This window comes from Athene noctua, chromosome 13 (genome assembly GCF_965140245.1).
Source record: "Athene noctua chromosome 13, bAthNoc1.hap1.1, whole genome shotgun sequence".
NCBI lineage: Eukaryota > Metazoa > Chordata > Aves > Strigiformes > Strigidae > Athene > Athene noctua.
In genome coordinates, this window is record NC_134049.1 from 15,819,933 (window position 1) to 15,838,194 (window position 18,262).

The following is an 18,262-nucleotide window of genomic DNA, read 5'->3' on the forward strand; positions in this document are numbered from 1 at the left end:
AGCTCCTCATGCAGCTCCTGTTCCTGCATGTAAAACATTTTTTTAGCAAATCACTAGAAAGGAGATCAGTGACTCAGGGCTGGCATCCCCACAGACCTGGCTGCTGGGGGGAGCTGCGCATCTCCCACCTGCTCCGTCATCTCCCCCTCGCCAGGCAGACACAGCCTCACTTTCCCCATGATTTTAATTCCTCACCTCAAGGCTGGGGGCAGCTGCTTCTCCTGGGGCTCCCCTGGCAGGGTTGGCCATGCTGCCCACATGTGGCTGTGGCGTGGCCAGGACTCCACTGCACCTCCTCAGGGTGCTGGGGGGTGGGGAGGGGAGGGCTGTGCCAGACAGGAGGTAAATTCACAAGGATAAATCCCTGAGGATTGCCTTGAGGGCTGCAGCAGGCTCAGCTGACTCCCACGGTGCTGTGGGGAGAGCTTGTGCTTTGGGGGGTGTTTCTGTCCCCCACCCCATCCTTGCACGCTGCCACTGCTGCTATGGCTGTGCTTCCTGCCCCTGTCCCAGCAGCGGGGGCAGCCTGCTCGCAGCATCACCTACCCCCGGGCAGGGGCTGGCATTGCGAGGCTGTCACCTCAGAGCGGTTATGGCACCAGGACGTGTTTGTGATCGACTGCCGACAAGCACAGGCCCCTGCCTGTGGCTGTCAGTGACAGTGACAGGTCAGAGGGGTGTTGGAGCATCACTGTCACAGTCACAAGCTGCCATGGGCTGCAGCTGCCGGCCCCAAGGGACAAAAACCAATCCGGGGCACCTGTGCTGCGTCAAGGGCAGTGCTGGGTGATGCAGGACCCCCTTTCCATACCACTGAGCATTCCCTCTTTTTTTTCTCCCCCTCTGTTGCCCCCCCAGGCCTGGAGTCTCTGCGCGACAGTGCCCACTCAACCCCAGTGCGCTCATCTTCCCACGGCGACGCCTTCACAGGCCCCGGGCGCAGTGGCCGCGCCGAGAGCAGCGAGCGGGTGGCCGTCATCGCCGATGAGAACTACAGCCCGGCCGACAGCGTGCTGCCCACGCCGGTGGCCGAGCACAGCCTGGAGCTGATGCTGCTCTCGCGGCAGGTGAACGGGGCCCCGTGCAGCATCGAGGAGGAGAAGGAGTCAGAGGCCGGCACGCCAGTGGTGGGCGAGGCGGAGGAGGCGGGTGGCGAGCTGCGGGCCCTCTGCCCCGGTGCTGGCAGCCTGGGGGCGGCACAGGCGGAACAGGTGAATAAGTTTGTTTTAAGTGTCCTCCGTTTGCTCCTTGTGACAGTTGGACTCCTCTTTGTTTTGCTCCTCCTCCTGATCGTCCTTACCGAGTCCGACCTTGACACTGCCTTTTTCCGTGATATCCGCCAGACCCCTGAGTTCGAGCAGTTCCATTACCAATACTTTTGTCCCCTCAGGCGATGGTTTGCCTGCAAAGTCCGCGCCGTGGTAAGCCTGCTCATTGACACCTGAAGGCAGGAGCCGCCACGTAACTAGCCGGGGGCCTGGGGAGAGACCTGCTGCCGTCCCCCACGCGCGGGACCCGCCACGGCACCTTCAGCACATGCACACACCCACACTAAAATCCTCCCTTCCGGCCCCAGAGCCTGGCGCGGGCGAGGCGGCAGCTTTCCGGGAGGAAGAGGAGGGTGGTGGGCACAGCAGCCCCCCCCAGGGCCTCCTCCCCCCCGTGTTCGGCCGCGCTGCTCCCACCCCTGGAGCCCGCACAACACCACTTCACCGTTTGATTCTCACAGAGGCGCGTAGGACTTTGGAAGCACCAAGCAAAGAGAGGAATTGATTTTACTCTTGCACCCGTCCTGGCGGTGCCGCGTTACGCAGGAGCTTTAGAAATGGTGCTACTGAGTATTAATTTAAGCACTCATGTACTGTTACGTTATTAAATCCGCCACTGTGCACACCCACCTCCTTCCAAGTACCGCTTTGCAGAAACCCCTTCCCACTAACTGGAGTCTCCTACGTGACGATGCGTGGCGGGATGCTGTCAGGGGACGCCCCGGTTCCCCCTGCTCGCAGGCGGGTGCGCGAGCCGTCTCCCCACACCTCCTGGGAGCCCTCGCCTTGCGCCGCCCACTTGCCCTTTCGTCACTTTTTTCTAAGCCTTGAAGTGTCGGCGCTCCCGAGGGCAGGGAGAGCACGGGCAGGCAAGAGCACGCCGGGCACCCACAGCCCAGCCTGGGCACGCAGCCAGCGGTGACCGTGTCAGATTTATTAGGAAGACCTTTAGCCTCCGAAAGTTGTAACTATTTTGTACGAAAAACAAAAAAAACAACAAAAAAAAGAGACTGTTTCAAGGTCTATTTTAACAACAAAATGCTATTTTGTTATCAAATCTAATCAAGTCTTTTTTTACTTTATGGATTGGGTGACCGTGGTGCTGCTGTACCAAGCGGTTCGCATAGAGCAAATGGTTTAAGAGTAAATGCTTTTGTAGCCCGAAGCCTAAACCAGATTAACCCGTTGCTAGTTTTGGAATAGAGAAAGGAGCTCTAATTCTGTGACTTCTCCGAAGATGAAAGGGACAGAACTACAGGAGTGGAGGTGACATTGAACAAGCCAATGGACAGCCATTAGACCCATCTGTTCTTAAGCAAAAATCAATAAAACCAACTCGTCGTACTTGTGACACAACCACCGGGACCTTCGTTACCTGGGAAGCCGCCGACTATTTACACAGGGAGCAATAAAAGCCAGTTCTGTTAAGTTTTGGTTGAGGCATTGGACATACTGAACAGAAAAGGTAAAAACAGGTGAGCGAGTTTTATTTCATCTCAGGGAGAGATTTTATGTCAGCTGGGGCCATAACTGCAGTTTTACAAAGCCTGATTTCTGTGTTCTTGTCTCGGAGCAGCCCACCGCCCCCCGGCACGCGCCCCAGCTCCCGCAGCCCTCGGCCAGCGCCTGGCGTGGGAGCGCGCGATGACGTTGGTCAATCCAACGCCACGATGGGTCGTTTGTCACCGCAATACGGAGAGAGGCCCTGCTCAGGCGCTGCCTGGCGGGTTGGGGGGGGAATAAAGAGCCAGGCCCTGGTGTCTCAGTGCCGAGGACAGGGATGCGGCCGCCGCTGCCAGCACCGGGGCAGAGGAGGGTTTGGCACCCAGCCCCCGGCTCCTGAGCAGGCAGGAGCCGCCGCGAGTGACCGAGGAATCAATTTTTACACGATAATCCTGTTTTATGCAACATAGCAAAATTAACTCTTAGCGTAGTGTTCCTACCTCAGCCCGTAGTTAATGGTGTTTCTATGCAGTGCGTGGTAGTCCCAAACATGATGTTTTTCGCCCCGGGTTGAAGATGCAGCGCTCCCTCCTCCTCGCGGCCAGTGTCCTGCGCCATGTCATGACAGCGCAGCCCGAACCCGAGACATCTCCCCTCCCTCCAAAACCAAGCGCAGCCTCCGAGGACCCACCCTGGCAACCTTTTGCATCGGCTTACTCTAGCGTAGCGATAAATGCCAGACCTAGTTACCTCTGCAGTTTTCACCCAGCGTTATACTGCAAAACCATGAGAACTGGTGATTTTTCATTGTATATGTTTTTCCTGTACGTTCCATATTCTGTCTTGTGTTTCACCACCTGTTAGTTTTACCTGTCTTTATATTAAAACGTTGTTTCCATAGGTTCTTATATCAGAGAAGTCTCATAATAGCATACTGCATCTTTAAGCAGTAGACAGTAAAATACCTGAAAATGTGAATTTCTTAGTTTTCATAAAAAAAAAAAAATCTAGAAATTAACCTTTCATGTGCCAAATACTGTAAGTTACACTTTTCCTTCCAAATGTACCTTTTTCTACATATTCAATATCTTAGTTAGCATAAAATCATTGGTGCCATGAAAAGTATTTTTAAATTTAAATAAATATTTAAATATCACGAAAACCAGAGTCGGCATGAGATTCAGCCTTTGTGGTGTCGGTACCAGTTTTTCACTTGAGCAAAAATCTTAGCTGGAGACCCATGAGGGATTTGCCCTTTGAGGAGGAAGCAGCCTGGGGGCGCAGCCCCAAAACGGGAGTTCTGTGTCCCCGTGAGTGCAGGCAGTGGTGGGGACGTGCGGGCCAGAGCTAACGGCAGCGGCAGGGACCAGAGAGTAACCAAATCCCGGCTCCCTCCCAGAGTAACATGGGGGTGTAAGGGGATTCCTGTCCTGGCAGCAGCTGGCAGCACTGAGCCAGCAGCACCCAGACTACACGATCCAAGCCGACCCAACCTGCAGGGTGCAGGTCCCTGCAGGGGACGGGGCTTGTGACAGCCACAGCCTCTCCCCATTTCTCAGCCTTAATGGTGGCCCTGGTGCCACTGACCCATGGCACAGCAGTGACATGAGTGACACAACATGTGACAATACATCAGTGACACACACCAGGGACACATGATGGACATCAGTAACTCAGGACACGTGACATGACACTCATCAGTGACATGCGAGATGTGACCTGACACGTCAGTGAGACACAACACACATCAGTGACATGTGAAATGTGATGTGACACATCAGTGACCCATGACACATGCCAGTGACAATTTTCAAGGCGAGCTCTGCCAAGCTGTGGGGTGGGACACAGCCCCTCCTCCTCAGAGGGGCTGAGGCTGCAACCGCACACAGGGGCCAGGCCCACCACCCCTCTGCAGTGCCCACAGCACCCTCAGCACTGCGCCAAGGCCAAGTTCAACACACAACCATGGAGCTTCCCTCAAACCACGCCTGTGGCACCTGCCTGCACCGAGCCCGTCCCCCTGACACAGGAGGGTGCAACCAGCCACCCTGCTGAGGGGACAGGCCCGGCCAAGGGCACAACGCCAGCCCCAAGGGATGGGGACACCGAGTCCCGCTGGCCCCAAGGGATTGGGGTCACATCCCACGCGGTGGATTACGGGGGGTGTGTGTGAATCTTTTGGATTTCCCGAGTCTGCGCCAGTGGAAGAGCCAGTCGTGGCTCGGTCTCTGCTCAGCAGAGCCACAGGGCAGGTCCAGTCACAGCAATGACTCAGAGGAACAATTTAGTTGGTAACTTTATTAACTGACACCTTTAGGGGTCGAATAAAGGCACTTTGGAACAACCAACTGATAACCAACCACCGGTAACCTTCAAATCAACTGATAACCTTCAGCGACCCTCAGGGAGCACATAAAGGCACTTTGGAACAACCAACCGATGACTAACCGAGGAATAAAGGCACTTTGGCAATGAGATTCTTTTCCAAACAACCTGTCAACAACCAGCTAATCACAATTCACATAAATCTATGAGAGAGAGTGGAAAGAGAAGAGGGGGTGGGAAATGGGGAATCCCCCACCAGGATCCCACAGGGCCAAGTAGCCAGCTTGGCCTGTAGGTGTTGGGTCAACAAAGACACCCGTGGGGTGTTGTCTTTACATAATCTTCCTGACACCTGCACAGTAGCTGTTCCAGAAGGTTCTTGGTGGCTGTACCCACACAGTGAGGCACGTTCAGACTCTGGGCACCAACAGGAGGGATGAGGAGAGGCATGGCCAATTGCCCTCCTCAGCAGAGCTCACCCCCCACGAATTGTCTGAGACATCCCCTCACAGAACCTCTGCTCTTAGGGAGCATCAAGCTGGCAGGGAGCCAGCGCCCCACAGTCCCTCATGGAAATTGCTAAAAAGTGCCTCAGACTCACAGCAAGTATCCTACTGATCCAGCAGGGTTTCTTTTTTTGAAAAATACCTTTGGTATTGGGGAAAAAGATCTGTTTTGATATGGGCTGACTGTCAGAGCAGGATTAGTATTTTGTTTTAATTAAAGAAGAGAATGCTAAAGGTAGTTTAGAAGATTTATTTGAAAGCTTTTATAACACATTTTTGTCCTGAGAAAATACAGTTAGCTGAGGAACAGTTTAATTCAGATTGAACATATGTAATGCAAGAAAAAATAAAAATCCAGGCCATGTGTTTTAATCTTTGAACACATGAAGGCGGCCACTGGAGTTGCCACCCACTAAGACATTCTTAGTGGGGTGAACCACATTAATGGAACACACGGAACTAAGGCAGTTGAGGTTGGAAAAGGAGTGCAACAATTTCCCAGTGTCCTGGAAGACTTCGATCTGTCTCGGCCGCGCCATGCTGCCCACCACGAAGCAGTCTTCTTGTTTAGGGTCCCATACTGCTTGGAACCTGCTTAACCAGCGCCCTGTGTTATTGTTGTGTCTTTGGAGAAACAAACAGGGACAAAGAAAGAGAGAAATATTACTCTTACTGAATCCTGTATTTTTAAGTATCATCATTTATGCCATATTTGCTTGTGCCCATTGTCCTTGCCTCGCAGCCACCCACGCTGCTCAGGGGATCACTGGTCCTCCGACAGGTGGGGTGGGACCAAGGGGATGGAGACAGTACTTTGACAGAAGCAGTTACTAGTCAAAGTGGTTTGGTTGCGTATTTTAGTAAAAATAGGACCAACATGCATCAGGCCTCTAGATAAACTGCAAACTAAGAATTTTCAAGCCAGTCCCTCATCTCATCCCAGCCTCTCAGCAAACCAACCCTGACAACGCTTTGCCCTTCTGGAGCACAAAGTGTTTTACAGGAGCTGTGTTACCATTAAGAAGTAACCTTTGACATCTGAAAAAAAAAATCCACACAAAGAAAATGCATTCTGAGACAAACCACATCTCTGAAATCCCAGAACGGTCCATTCCAGGCACAGAGAACACTGAAGCTTCCCTGCAGACCTCAGCCCCTCAAAGCCGGCTAGGCCCCAGTCATGTTTTACGCACAAAACCCACCATGGGCACCCCCAGGGACAAGGACAAACTCTTGGCAAGGAGGGTCCCAGGGCTGCCAGGGCCCTGAGGCTGTTTGGGGATGCAGCCCCCAGCGTGCTGTCCTCAGCCTGTGGCGTCCCGCTTACCTGATTGTGCTGAGAACCTCCACCGTCGCTGACAAAGAGGAGGTGTCATAGACCCTGTAACACAAAACAGTGCGTTAAGGAAGCGTAAATTAAAAGGGAGTTAAAAAGGCTGCCCTTTCCTCATAAAGCACAGATCAGCACAGGCAGAGCGCACACAAGTCTGGAACAAAGGAACAAACAGCACACTGATGTGCAGCTCAAATACAATCATTGTTTGCTTTTTGACTGGGATTTGCTTATCCCTTCCCAAAGTTGTGACAGCAGAGCACGGGAATGGCTGGCCAGGATGGGGGGTGGACCCCTCTAGGCCAGTGCCCCGTCTCCCACGTCGCTGCCCAAACCGACTGCCCAGGACAGAACACGAGAGGAGTGAAATCCCACCAGGAACAGCCCCTGTGCCGGGAGCGCCTCATGCAGGCGGGAGGGAGCTCAACTGACAGAAACCATCAACGGATCTCAGGTTCTGGGCTCCCCATCACCCCGATAAACATTTAGGGTCCCACCCTCCAGGGGAAAAAGTTCAAAGAGCTGCTGAGTTGAAAGCTATCTTCTTTTTCCTCTGGAGGAGGCAGCAAATAAATGAACCTGTGTCTGTCTGCTCCATTCTGTTGAGCACAAATATGCAGGTTCACTCACATCCATTTTGTACTCTGACACTTGCTCTGTTAGCACCAAGGATTTACAATTTTCATAACCAAGCTCACTACAGAGAACAAATCTTCAATTATATACAGTAAATACATGACATGAAAGAAAGCATTACAGCAACACAGAGCTCACAGAGGAGAGCTCTTCCCTGTGCATGTGGAAGAAAGAAAATCAGATTTCCACACAAAACATACAATGCTCTGACAACTGCACCACACTTGGGCTCTTTCCAGAAGGCCTGTACTCCCCCACCTTTTCCCCAAACACATGCAATCTGGAGAGCAGAGGCTGCATTTTCAACCTGGCCTTTGCGTCCCCACCATTTTGTAGCTGCTGTTCTTTGATACAATTCAGGAATTTGGAACACAGACATGGGGAATATGCAGATGCAATCAGGTATTTACATGCAGAGACTACTTAAATTATGGTCACAAAACTACAAAGTAGAAAAAAAAAAAACCTAGATCTCTAATACAACATGACTCACAGCAGTTTAAATTCTCAAATAGTAGTCTAGTTACAAAAGCAGCTGATATGATCATAATTTTAAGTACCAGCAGCTAAAAATAAATCCAGGGTCTAAGCATTTTGTACTTGTATTCACAAGCCAGGTTTTTGGCTAGTTTTGGTTGGTTGGTTTGGGGCTTTTTGTTTGGTTTTGTTTGGTTGATTTTTAAAGACTAACAATACCTGTATAGTTTACCGTTCACTATTAAAACGTTCACATTAAGGAAAATGAGAATTATAAAAAAAAATTGTTAAAAACAACATTAAAAAAAAATTGTTAAAAACAACATTGTTTGGTTTTGTTTGGTTGATTTTTAAAGACTAACAATACCTGTATAGTTTACCGTTCACTATTAAAACGTTCACATTAAGGAAAATGAGAATTATAAAAAAAAATTGTTAAAAACAACATTAAAAATGCCAATGCAAGTAAATATCACTATTTTAAGAAGTGATAAACACAGAAAGCTCTCAATGATGGGAAATAGCAGTAATAAAAAAAAACAGTTGACATTTTCCATAGATTATTCCTTCCCCCAGTGTCTTACCTCAGCTTATCATCAGCACACACCGTCACCACTCTGTTCCCAGTTACAGGTGAGAAAAAGGCCGAAGCAACACTTTTTGTGTGTCCTTTAAGAGAGCTCACAGGCGTGTTCCTATGAAACTTCAGGTATCGAATGTCATAAATACAAACATCCCTGCAACACACAGCACACAGAACACTTCACAAAGGGACAGTTAAAGAATTATTCTCCATTTACCAAAAAACACTGAAGACACACCGCAGGTTTGACCTGAGCTGAGTTTCAAACTTAGGCAGCGTGCATTCACTCACAGGGCCAGTGGCTCCAGAGGATTCGGACAGCCCCAAAACCAGCCCCACCCAACACCTCCTTAAAACCCCTCTACACTGCCATCTGTCCAAAACCACAGCAACTCATAAGGCTGTTTTGTACCCATTACCAAAAGATGAAGGAAAAACAATGTATCACATTTTACATCCTGCTAAGAACGAAAAACTTGTTTTCTAAAAAGATCAGGAAAGCTTTGACTGTACAGAGACTGACAAATTGCCTCGGCAGCTCCTGCCCACCAAACGTGGTATTTCTGGCTGACTTCTATGCAGACAGAAGACTGAAAACAGAGTGACTGCAGTTCATTTTGAGCTACGTACTGTGAGCCAGCAGTCATGAAATACTGTTTATTCACTGGGTGGACATGGACTGTCCTCATCCTTTTGAAGCCAATGTCTGCAGACAGCCCTGATGACGTTCCTGGGGTCCGTCTGTCCACAATGGTGATGTTGCCACCCCAGTGTGTTACTATTGCAGTGGAGGCATTATCTTCCAGGAAGTCAAAGGAAGATAACTTTTCTCCACTTCTGTATATCTGCACACAGAAAAGGTCAAATGTAACCAAAACTATTCAACAAAATACAGTTATTTAAAATACCCAAAATTCTCCTATGGGCTGTAGATTTCACGCTTTCCCTTTTTAATATACTAAAAATACTAATGAGGGCTATTTGATTTGCTAGCTCCAGCCCTAGCTATCCATGTAGATAACCTTCCTGTAGAAGTGGCATGCTTTCCACACAGGACATAATTAACCATCCAAACAAACCAGCAGCAACACACTCCTCAAACTCCTACAGGACACGGTCCCCTCTGCGTGCTGGTAATCCAATGGCTGTTCCGCTTGAGCACAACTGAGCAAGGATTAACAACACTGTTCCTTTCTCCAGTGCCACAGAAACTTTAGTTGGGCACAGGAATGTGAATCCGGCTTTGTGTGATTTGGGAGATGAGTCGGGATGCCCAGCCACCTCATCCCAAGGCAGCTTCCCCTGGAGGCAGCCATCAGCCGTGCGCACACCAATGCTGCAGAAAGCGGCAGCATCTCGGCGCTCTCTCGGCGTGCAGAGCCTCCCTGTTAGCAGCAGGAACACCCCTACAGGTACCGCAAGGCTGTGCAAGCTGGTGTGGGGTAAACAGGTCAGGAGAAGGGTGTTTCCTTCCCCTGACCTCTGAAGACATACTCCTGCAAGTGTCTGGCTCAAGGATTGACCCCCCTGGACTTTCCTGGCCTCTTCACCAGCCACCTGCAGCCCCACCAACGCTGCAGTGCCAGGAAGGGCTGCAGAAAAAAACCTTTGAACTGTTGAATCTTGTTATATTTTGCCATGCTAGAGAGCTGATCAGTGCAGAGGTATGTGTCAAAAACAAGCAACCAAAGCAGGCATCACAAAGCTCCACAGTTACGCTGTCAGCGCACCGTGGAGGCGGTCACAGCATTCTGCTCACTTGAAGCCTGGGAAAAGCAAAGTCAGCTTGTGCTTTACGTTGATTTACAATGTTTGTTTTGGTGGGGGGCCTTTTTTGTAAGATTTAGTTATTTAAATAGCTCTCATTTGTCATTGTTAAAAGATGATGCTTTTTAGTAGAGGCAGATGTTGCTTAAGTACAAAGATATGAAATTAAATTCAATAATTGCAACTGTCTCTGCAGGAAGGAAATTGGGAGTACCCAAGCTGCTAGTAGGTTTTATTGAGTAGGAAGCATCTCTGTATTTTTATGATGTTAATTAAAGGTTACTTTATGTGTCCTTGTGGAAGTGGAATCTTGAACTTTCTTGTTAACAAAAGAACCAACAAATAACAACTCGGGTACAATGAGACTAAAATTTCACAGCAGCACTAGAGGTTTGCAAGGAGTCTGGAGCACAACGGTGGGGGCACTTACGTCGTCGAAGACAGCCTGAGTAACATCACCGCATCGCAGACTGTCGTTGCTGAGGGACAGCAAGTGAGCAGGATTGAATGGTGAAAAGTGCATGCAGCTGACCAGGTCATTGTGCGGAACGAAGACATGTGCTCCTTCCTCTGACTTACAGTCCTGGAAGACAAGGGAGACTCAGCGGATGTGGGAGCTGATCACTGTCGTTATTTCTATTAATCACCGCAAACTTTCAAAGTAGCGTCTCTGTTTTTCAGGTGTTCTCAGAGAGTTCCACCTCCGAACAGAAGAGAACTGCCCGCACAGGATGGCTCAGCACAGCACTGCTAGGCTATGGCCTCCCTCCCACTACCATTTTCATCCCTCTACAAGTAATTTAGCTCAAAAGAGCAGTCTCAGCATTCTGTTCCCTCATTAGTAAAAGCTGCCACTTCCTGCTGTAACTAAAGGCACTTCTGTCACTGTGGTCACCGGTGCCACATCTGGACATGAGTACCTAGCTCTTTTTCACTGACTGAACCAGTTTCTCCGTGTCCTTGCTGAGGACTGAACGTATGCCTTTTACATCACAATATGTACATATTAGGTTACTTGGGACTCAAGCTAAATTATAGTGACCCAAGCTGAATGTAAAGCATCATCTCCTATACCCTCTCTTCTAATTTTAGCATCATTCAAACTCTGTTATTTAAAAAGAAACTGAATAGACCATTTTGGAACAAGTACCAGTTCATTCCACAAAGATTACTCTGCTCCCAACCCTGGTCAGGTTCAACTCACTTCAGGAAAATAAAACAAGGGAGAACAAAAGGCTAAAGAGTAGCTTTAACAATCCTAGGCTTCCACTGAAATGTCTCTGCAAGGCTGCAGAGAGTCTGTGGCACTTGGAGACTTCCACACTCTTTGACAAGCAGCAACCATTTGTTAAACTGTATGGAGCAGCTTAAACTTCTTTATAATTAAGAGTCTCAGAGCTGACTTCAGTTCTTCAGTTTACCGAACCTGTCACAGCAGAAATGACTCCGAACTTGAGAGGTTAATGGCCTTGCCAAAAATGAAAAGAAAATCTGCATGTATGTGAACTTGAAGCAGCTGGCTTGGATGACGTGGGATCAAAGCGGAGGGTGCGGGGAAAGGTTACAAAGGTGTAAGTCAAGGGCATGGATAAGGATTCTTGCTTCAGGAGTAATTAAGTGAATTCAGAAACGATGGTGAGACTATTTGCAAAACCCTCAAAAGTTTTCGAAGCACCAAAGACTAAGCTATTTTTCAGAGACAATGTAAGAAATGTGTGCCAGCATATATATTGGCACAGCAATTTTATCTCCACTGTCTGGAAAAACAGCGACTCACTGCAACTACCCAAAATCTGTACAGACTCAAAAAACAAATACTTGAGCATCCATTTGCCCTCGCTCTCCAAAACCTGGCTGTGGCATTGCTACAGGGGCACCGTAATTACATTCCGAATCTCTCATCGGTTAATTGCAATTTGTGATAATCTTATTTCAGCTAGTGATCCATTTTCTTCCACTCAGCCTCCCAAAATTACCAGTGCAACCTTTACTCCCATTAAATCCGGCCTTGCCCAGGACGAGACAGACCTTTCAAGCACTTCTGTTGACCCTCAATTTCAGAGGCACCCTGGTGTTACCCGTGAGAACGGGGAAAGTCTAAACCACCATCATGATCCTGATAAAATGATGTGCGAGGTTGCGCCCTGTGGGGGGAGAGTGCCCTAACAACTCACCACATTCCAGAGACCAATCTGCCCGGACTTGTCTCCAGCTGCCACAAAGAGGATGCTTTCAGATGGATGGATAGCCATGGAGCAAACCCGGTATTTCACAACCTTCCTGATGTTCTCTTTGCTGAGGACCATGCTGGACAGCATGTCTTGGTATCTATACAACAGCATTCAAAGGTTAGCTGCTCCCGAGAGGGAAGGAGGGGAGCAAGACAACAGCCAGTTTTTAGCTTCTGGCTTCAGATTACCTCTTCATGTCACACAGGCACTTTTCAGTACCATTAGCTTTCACCTACAGAGAGAAAGGAAGTATTTATCAGAATTGGAACCCAAGCTAAATTATCTTGTCCCAAAATAACCCATTTAACTAATAATACCTCACTTATCCTCATCCATGTAGTCAGTAAGTCCTCGGTCAATTTGCTGTTTCCCTTCTGATCTTCTGGAACCATTGGCAAAGGGCCAGCTGGAACTTGAGGCTGGAACGACAGCATCAATTTTCATAACTCAAACCAAATGAAATTACAAATAGGGTGAACTGCTGCTTTCCACACACCAGATATTATTGTAGACATGTTCTCAGAATAAGAAATAAACATTTTATAAAAAAACCACCACTTTGTATCAAAATCTTATTAAAAAAAGATAAATAGAACTTTACTGAAAGCAACAGCAAAGACAAATAGCTACCCTATGCTTTTTCTTCTCCCTTTGGATACTCCAGCAAGGTGGATCTTCAAGAACTGTGTTCCAGAGATTTACCTTATTCTACAGCACCATGGAAGATTTAAATTCCCATCTCTCAGAGTATCAGAAGCTTTACTTGCTGCTACATAACTACTTCAAAAAGGTAGTAAATACTTCAGAGGAAAATAAACCAGATCAAAAGTTACAGTGAAATAAATTAAAAGAGAGTGATAAAACTTTTAAAGATGCTCAAATCTATGGGCTGTTGAAAAATGTGTAACGTTTTATCTCAGGACCCTTCTGACCATCCAGAACTGCACTATTTCATCAACTCCAGTCATAGAATATTGTCTGACTTTCAGAGAGGACATAGGAAACCTGCTATTTAAGGTGCCTGAGGGTGAAAGAATTTACCTTTTATCATCGGCACCGTGTAACAAACCTTCCCAAACATCTAAAGGTTTTTACAACAGGTTCAGCAATGACAGGCGTTATCAGTCAACTTCGCCAGCCCCATTTTTATAAAGCTTCTGTGTATACACAGACACATCTCCCCTCACCCTTACCTGTCTTACATTGCCTGCTGCTGCTGGCTGGGCAGGCGCCTCCAGCCCCGAAACTCCGGAGGGCTCTACTCTCTGTAAGCGCATAGACCTTCGCCGTACTGTTTCATCTTCTGCCTTTTTAGGCTTAGCCCTAGAACAATTAAAACATTTCCAAGTTACAGATGCAGTTCAGTAACACAAGTCCTCCGCATTTAAGGATAAGACTACAGAGCAGGTTCAGATGTGCAGCTCTAACACCCTGGCCCCGTCTTAGAGCCTGACTAGTCCTGATTCGCTTCAGGGGGACTGTGGGTGCTCTTCCCTCCGGTGACAGCAAGGAACAAGAGCAGCAGCACTTTGCAACGTGTACATGTACTGCATCTTCATTCGCTTGTAATACACCCCACCACTGTCACTTCTCTCCCAGCCCTCCTTATTTATAATTCATCCTCCCACTCACCGATCTAGTCATCTTTCTGCACTTGCTTTCATCACTTATCTTATTCTTTATTTGAACTTAAGCTCATTTTTCTGCTTTGCCTGGCGCTATTCTGGCACTGCCAAATGCCTTTTCTTCTACACTAATTGGTTAATCCCTTGCACCTAATTCTCCCCCTCTTTCTTTCCCACACCTTTTCCCATCATTTGTTTTCATCATTTAACATTTCTTTAGCCATCACGCAAAAACATCTTCAGAAAAAAGGAATGTGCTTGAAATACCTAAACACAAACATCACAAAACGAACAAATTCTGTAATTTGACAAAAAAGATACTAGTACTGTCATTTTCTTTCCAAAGGATGGCAGAGGAGAGGCACTACCTAGAGGAGCCACGTACTCATGAACTCACACAGCTTAGATTAATCAGTTATTCAGCTTCAGCTTTAGAGAGAGACCCCTCACGAGCTCTGCCTCTTCACAGTATCAGGTACGCACAGACGGAAGCGTTCAAACACCTAACACAGGGTGAAGGAACAGTGCTACAAAGCTACAAAGCTCAGTTACTTTACCTTTTGGTGACAAGGGATTGTCTTCTAGTTGCAATTTGTTGAAGTCTTGCAGCTGACTTAAAGAGGAAAAAAAAAAAAAAGATTAAAACCAGATATAACAAGTGTAAAGGATTAAACCATATAAAACACAATTACCTACAGGCTGCAATAAGCTATATTGTAATTATTTACAATACTAACAAAAAGGGCTTTTAAGGATCAAGCTGTGCTGGGTCTGCCTCGCTCCCATGTACCAGCAAGAATCCCCCACAGAAGACCAGCACCGTCTGGATGCTCTGAAGCTTTTCTCTTCACAGAACAAAGAAAATGTTGCCAGGCTGGAGAGGGCCCACAGAAGGGCCATTAAGATGACTGGGGGACTGGGCAGCCACAGGAGGAAGTGCTCAGAGATTGGGTTTGTTTGGCCTTGAGAAGGCTCCAAGGAGAACTTATCACTAGGTTCCAGTATTTGAAGGGTGGCTACAAAGCAGATGAAGACTCCCTTTTACAAGGAGTCACATGGAAAAGATAAGGAGGAATGGGGACAAGTTACTGCTGGGGAGATTCTGACTGGACACAAGAGGAAAATGTTTCACACTGAGAACAATCAGCCCCTGAAATAATTTCCCTGAGGAAGCGATGGGTTCCCCAACATCTGGGATTTAAGATTCAGCTGGACGAGGGCTGGGCTGGCTTGTCTAGGCCAGGCTTTTGCCAGAAAGATTGGACCAGCTGATCCTTGAGGCCCCTTCCAACTTGCCACTGTGAAAATATTCTAAATGCTGCACATCAGACACAGAAAGAACCTGAAGCCACAGAGGCCTCAGCTCAGTGTCATCTCCGTTACATTCTGAAGACAGGCATTTCGTAACTGTGGCCTCCAGAGAAGCCGAGTCATGCCCAGTTAAGACCACTGCTCCAGCCAGTGCAGCGCGAACCTGGGCACAAAGATTTGCCTGCACCTCAGATCTGGCAGGGCTAAGGGTAACCGAGATGGCTACAGCTCCTTCTGCTAGTCTTCAGTGCTCTGCAGACAGTGCTGCAGTTACAGTCAGACTGCCTAGACTCTGCTGACCTCTCTGAGGGTAACTGGAAGAAAAGGGGTAATCTTTACTCAAGTCTCGGCCCTGGTGGCAAGGAGTCTTACTGCTGACTAGATAGGCCCAACCACGTCTTGCAGCTGACTAGATAAGCCCAACCACGTCTTGCAGCCTGGTATAATGAGCAAGCAAGCATGCAGCCGTTCAAGGAGGTCATTCACTCGCTGCTGCCAGAAAAGGGATCTATTAGGAATTTTTTAAAAAAATAATATAAGAGAATGAAAGAGCATCGAAAGAAGGGCAAAGGTTTGGATCTACTCGTGTGACAGCATTTGAACTTCCACTGCTTTAACCTCCCAGACAGTTTCTCCAGCAAAAGAAGAACCGTAACACAGTTGTGTCTGCCCAGACCAGGCGGGAGGTGGGGAAGGGCCCGCTCTGCCCAGGAGCCTCTGCCGCCATAGAGCTGCCCCCGAAGCACCAGAGCTCCTTGGGGAAGGCAGCGCACCGGGGCAGGTAGGAGTAGGTGGTACACAAGTGGGCAGGAGGCTGCACACACCGTGCTCGTGCCCAGCACACACCATCACCCTCAGGGAGCGTTTCTCCCAGGGTTACCTCACCCGGTGCCACTGGCTCCACGGTGCTCCTGCTGCCAGTACAGCACGATGCCCGAGCAGAGTTTTGCTTTCTTCACCTTTTGTAAGTTTAACCAAGTTTTTCCCCTTCTTGGAAAAAGCTAACTAGCAGCACAACACCCTCGTTTTGTGCCCAGTCAGGGCAGTCCTGATGTACCAGGAAGTTTTTGTGGCTTCCCTCACACACCTGCCACTGTTGGGGAGGGATGACAGTACAATCGCTACACTGGGAGGGCATTTTGATGCTACTCAGATTCCATACAAACCTCGTACAGCTTCAAAGCAGCAAAGAATTTAGCATTATCTATAATGTTCTTCAGCCTTTTCTTTTCATAAACCGATAACTGTGAGCATCCACCCTACAAAAAGAAAAGCCAGTTACTCTTCATTGTACAGTTACACGGCCTGCAAGAGACGTCCCAGGCTTCTGGGAAGCAGCCTCTAAACTGATTGTCTGCATTATTTAAAAGTGGCTCAATGTATCTGTAAACAAATAAACATACAAACTGGGGCAACCCCAGATCAGTCCCAAAACTTGTCCACAGAGGTACTAGCTTGCATTACAAAACATACTCCTAGCCTTAATTCCACAAAAAGGGCAGTTCATAAATATCTTGCTGGAATGAAAACAATACCAAAGCGACTCAATAAAGAACTTGAAACTTCAGCAATACAGCAAACATTGCACATAAGTGGAACACAGTCATATAGATAATTTTTCTCTTTTATAGAGGAGGTAGACTTGAGAAGTTGAAATGATGATTTAAATACAAGTGAGCACTGACAGAACCATCCCATCTTACGACCGCACGCATGCGTAAAAACAACTGGAAGACGGTTACTGGCAGCACGACACCACGCCAGTGCTTTCACTAACGGGGTTTGTCTCCTCTGACTGACAGCAAGAGCGTTTTTTTCACCCCTTAGGCATTCTGAAAGGGTGAAATGAAGTTTCATACTTCCAGTCAGAGAAGCTAAAAAGAAAACAAACTGCACGAGGAGGAAAAGTACTTCCAGCTTTGCTTTTACAAACGCAGCAAACGCACGTCGTGCGAGCTGCAGGACCACCACGTCCTTTGCTGCAGCCCAGGTGCAAATAAGCCTCGACGGAGGCGGCGGCCGCTCCGGGCGCAGCTCGGGCCTGTCCCCATGGAAACTCACCGCGCCGGCATCCTCCGCTTCGCTCCCGTCGCTGTCCGCATCCCAAACGTCGGCCGGGCCCGGTTCCCGCGGGCGGAGCTTCTTCCCGCCCGGCGCCCAGCCCTCAAGAGCCAGCAGCCGCTCCTGGGGCAGCGGCGTGAGCAGCACCCGCAGCTGCCGCCCCGCGACCGGTGCCGGGGTGAGCCGCAGCTCGGCGGTGCCCTCCGGGGTGGACTCCTGGGGCGGGAGGGGGGAGGAATAACCGGGGGCTCGGCGGGGAGCCGCAGCCACGGGCCCTTCCCGACGGACACCCGCCTTCCCGCCCCGCTCCACCAACCGCGGGTCCCCGGGCCCCTCACTCCAGCCCGGGGCTGCTCTCCCCACAGCCCGGAGGCTCCTCACTCCAGCGCCCCCATCCCCACAGCCCCCCGCCCCAATCCCCATCCCCACAGCCCCCCGCCCCAATCCCCATTTCCCTATCCTCGGCCCCCCCCCGGCGCAGGCAGCTCTCACGGCGGCCCCCAGACCTGCATCCGCTGCCGGGTGAGCTGGGAGGGCTCGGGCGGCTGCAGCGCCCCAGCCTGCGGAAGAGCCATGGCGGGCCGGGCGCGGAGGCGGAGCGTCCGCTTCCCGCTCCGGCGAGGGGCGGCCCCAGGGGGCGGCCCTGCCCCCGCGGAACCCTGGAGGCAGCGCTCGGGAGGGCGGGAGCGGCTCGGG

General features: G+C 49.3%; 2 protein-coding genes across 5 annotated transcripts in view; one reads left to right on the forward strand and one right to left on the reverse strand.

Moving 5' to 3' along the window:
* FRMD5 (FERM domain containing 5) overlaps window positions 1-3,878 on the forward strand; it is a 104,125-nt gene extending 100,247 nt beyond the window's left edge. For 2 of the 4 annotated variants that reach the window (XM_074917144.1, XM_074917145.1), the window contains one exon: window positions 859-3,878. In XM_074917144.1, coding sequence (XP_074773245.1) covers window positions 859-1,445 — 587 coding nt within the window. In that variant the 3' untranslated portion in view covers window positions 1,446-3,878. The remainder of the gene's footprint in view (window positions 1-858) is intronic. The other 2 variants (XR_012634467.1, XM_074917146.1) reach the window with 2 other exon arrangements.
* Window positions 3,879-5,776: 1,898 nt separating this feature from the next.
* Window positions 5,777-18,143, reverse strand: WDR76 (WD repeat domain 76). The gene is made up of 13 exons (XM_074916988.1): window positions 18,073-18,143; window positions 17,567-17,782; window positions 16,672-16,764; window positions 14,752-14,807; window positions 13,763-13,892; window positions 12,887-12,988; window positions 12,758-12,801; window positions 12,513-12,666; window positions 10,769-10,921; window positions 9,202-9,416; window positions 8,573-8,725; window positions 6,870-6,923; window positions 5,777-6,166 (listed from the first exon to the last, which is right to left on the reverse strand). Exons 1-13 carry the CDS (start codon window positions 18,139-18,141, stop codon window positions 5,911-5,913), a joined length of 1,695 nt encoding a protein of 564 aa, XP_074773089.1. The 5' UTR covers window positions 18,142-18,143; the 3' UTR covers window positions 5,777-5,910.
* Window positions 18,144-18,262: the final 119 nt, after the last annotated feature.

Coding starts and splice junctions, on each gene's coding strand:
- WDR76 (XM_074916988.1), bottom strand. CDS start 18,141: ATGGCTCTTCCGCAGGCTGGGGCGCTGCAGCCGCCCGAGCCCTCCCAG. Junction 14,808..16,671: donor CTGCTTTGAAGCTGTACGAG/GTTTGTATGGAA, acceptor TTCCTCTTTAAG/TCAGCTGCAAGACTTCAACA. Junction 10,922..12,512: donor AGATTGGTCTCTGGAATGTG/GTGAGTTGTTAG, acceptor CTTGTCTTCCAG/GACTGTAAGTCAGAGGAAGG.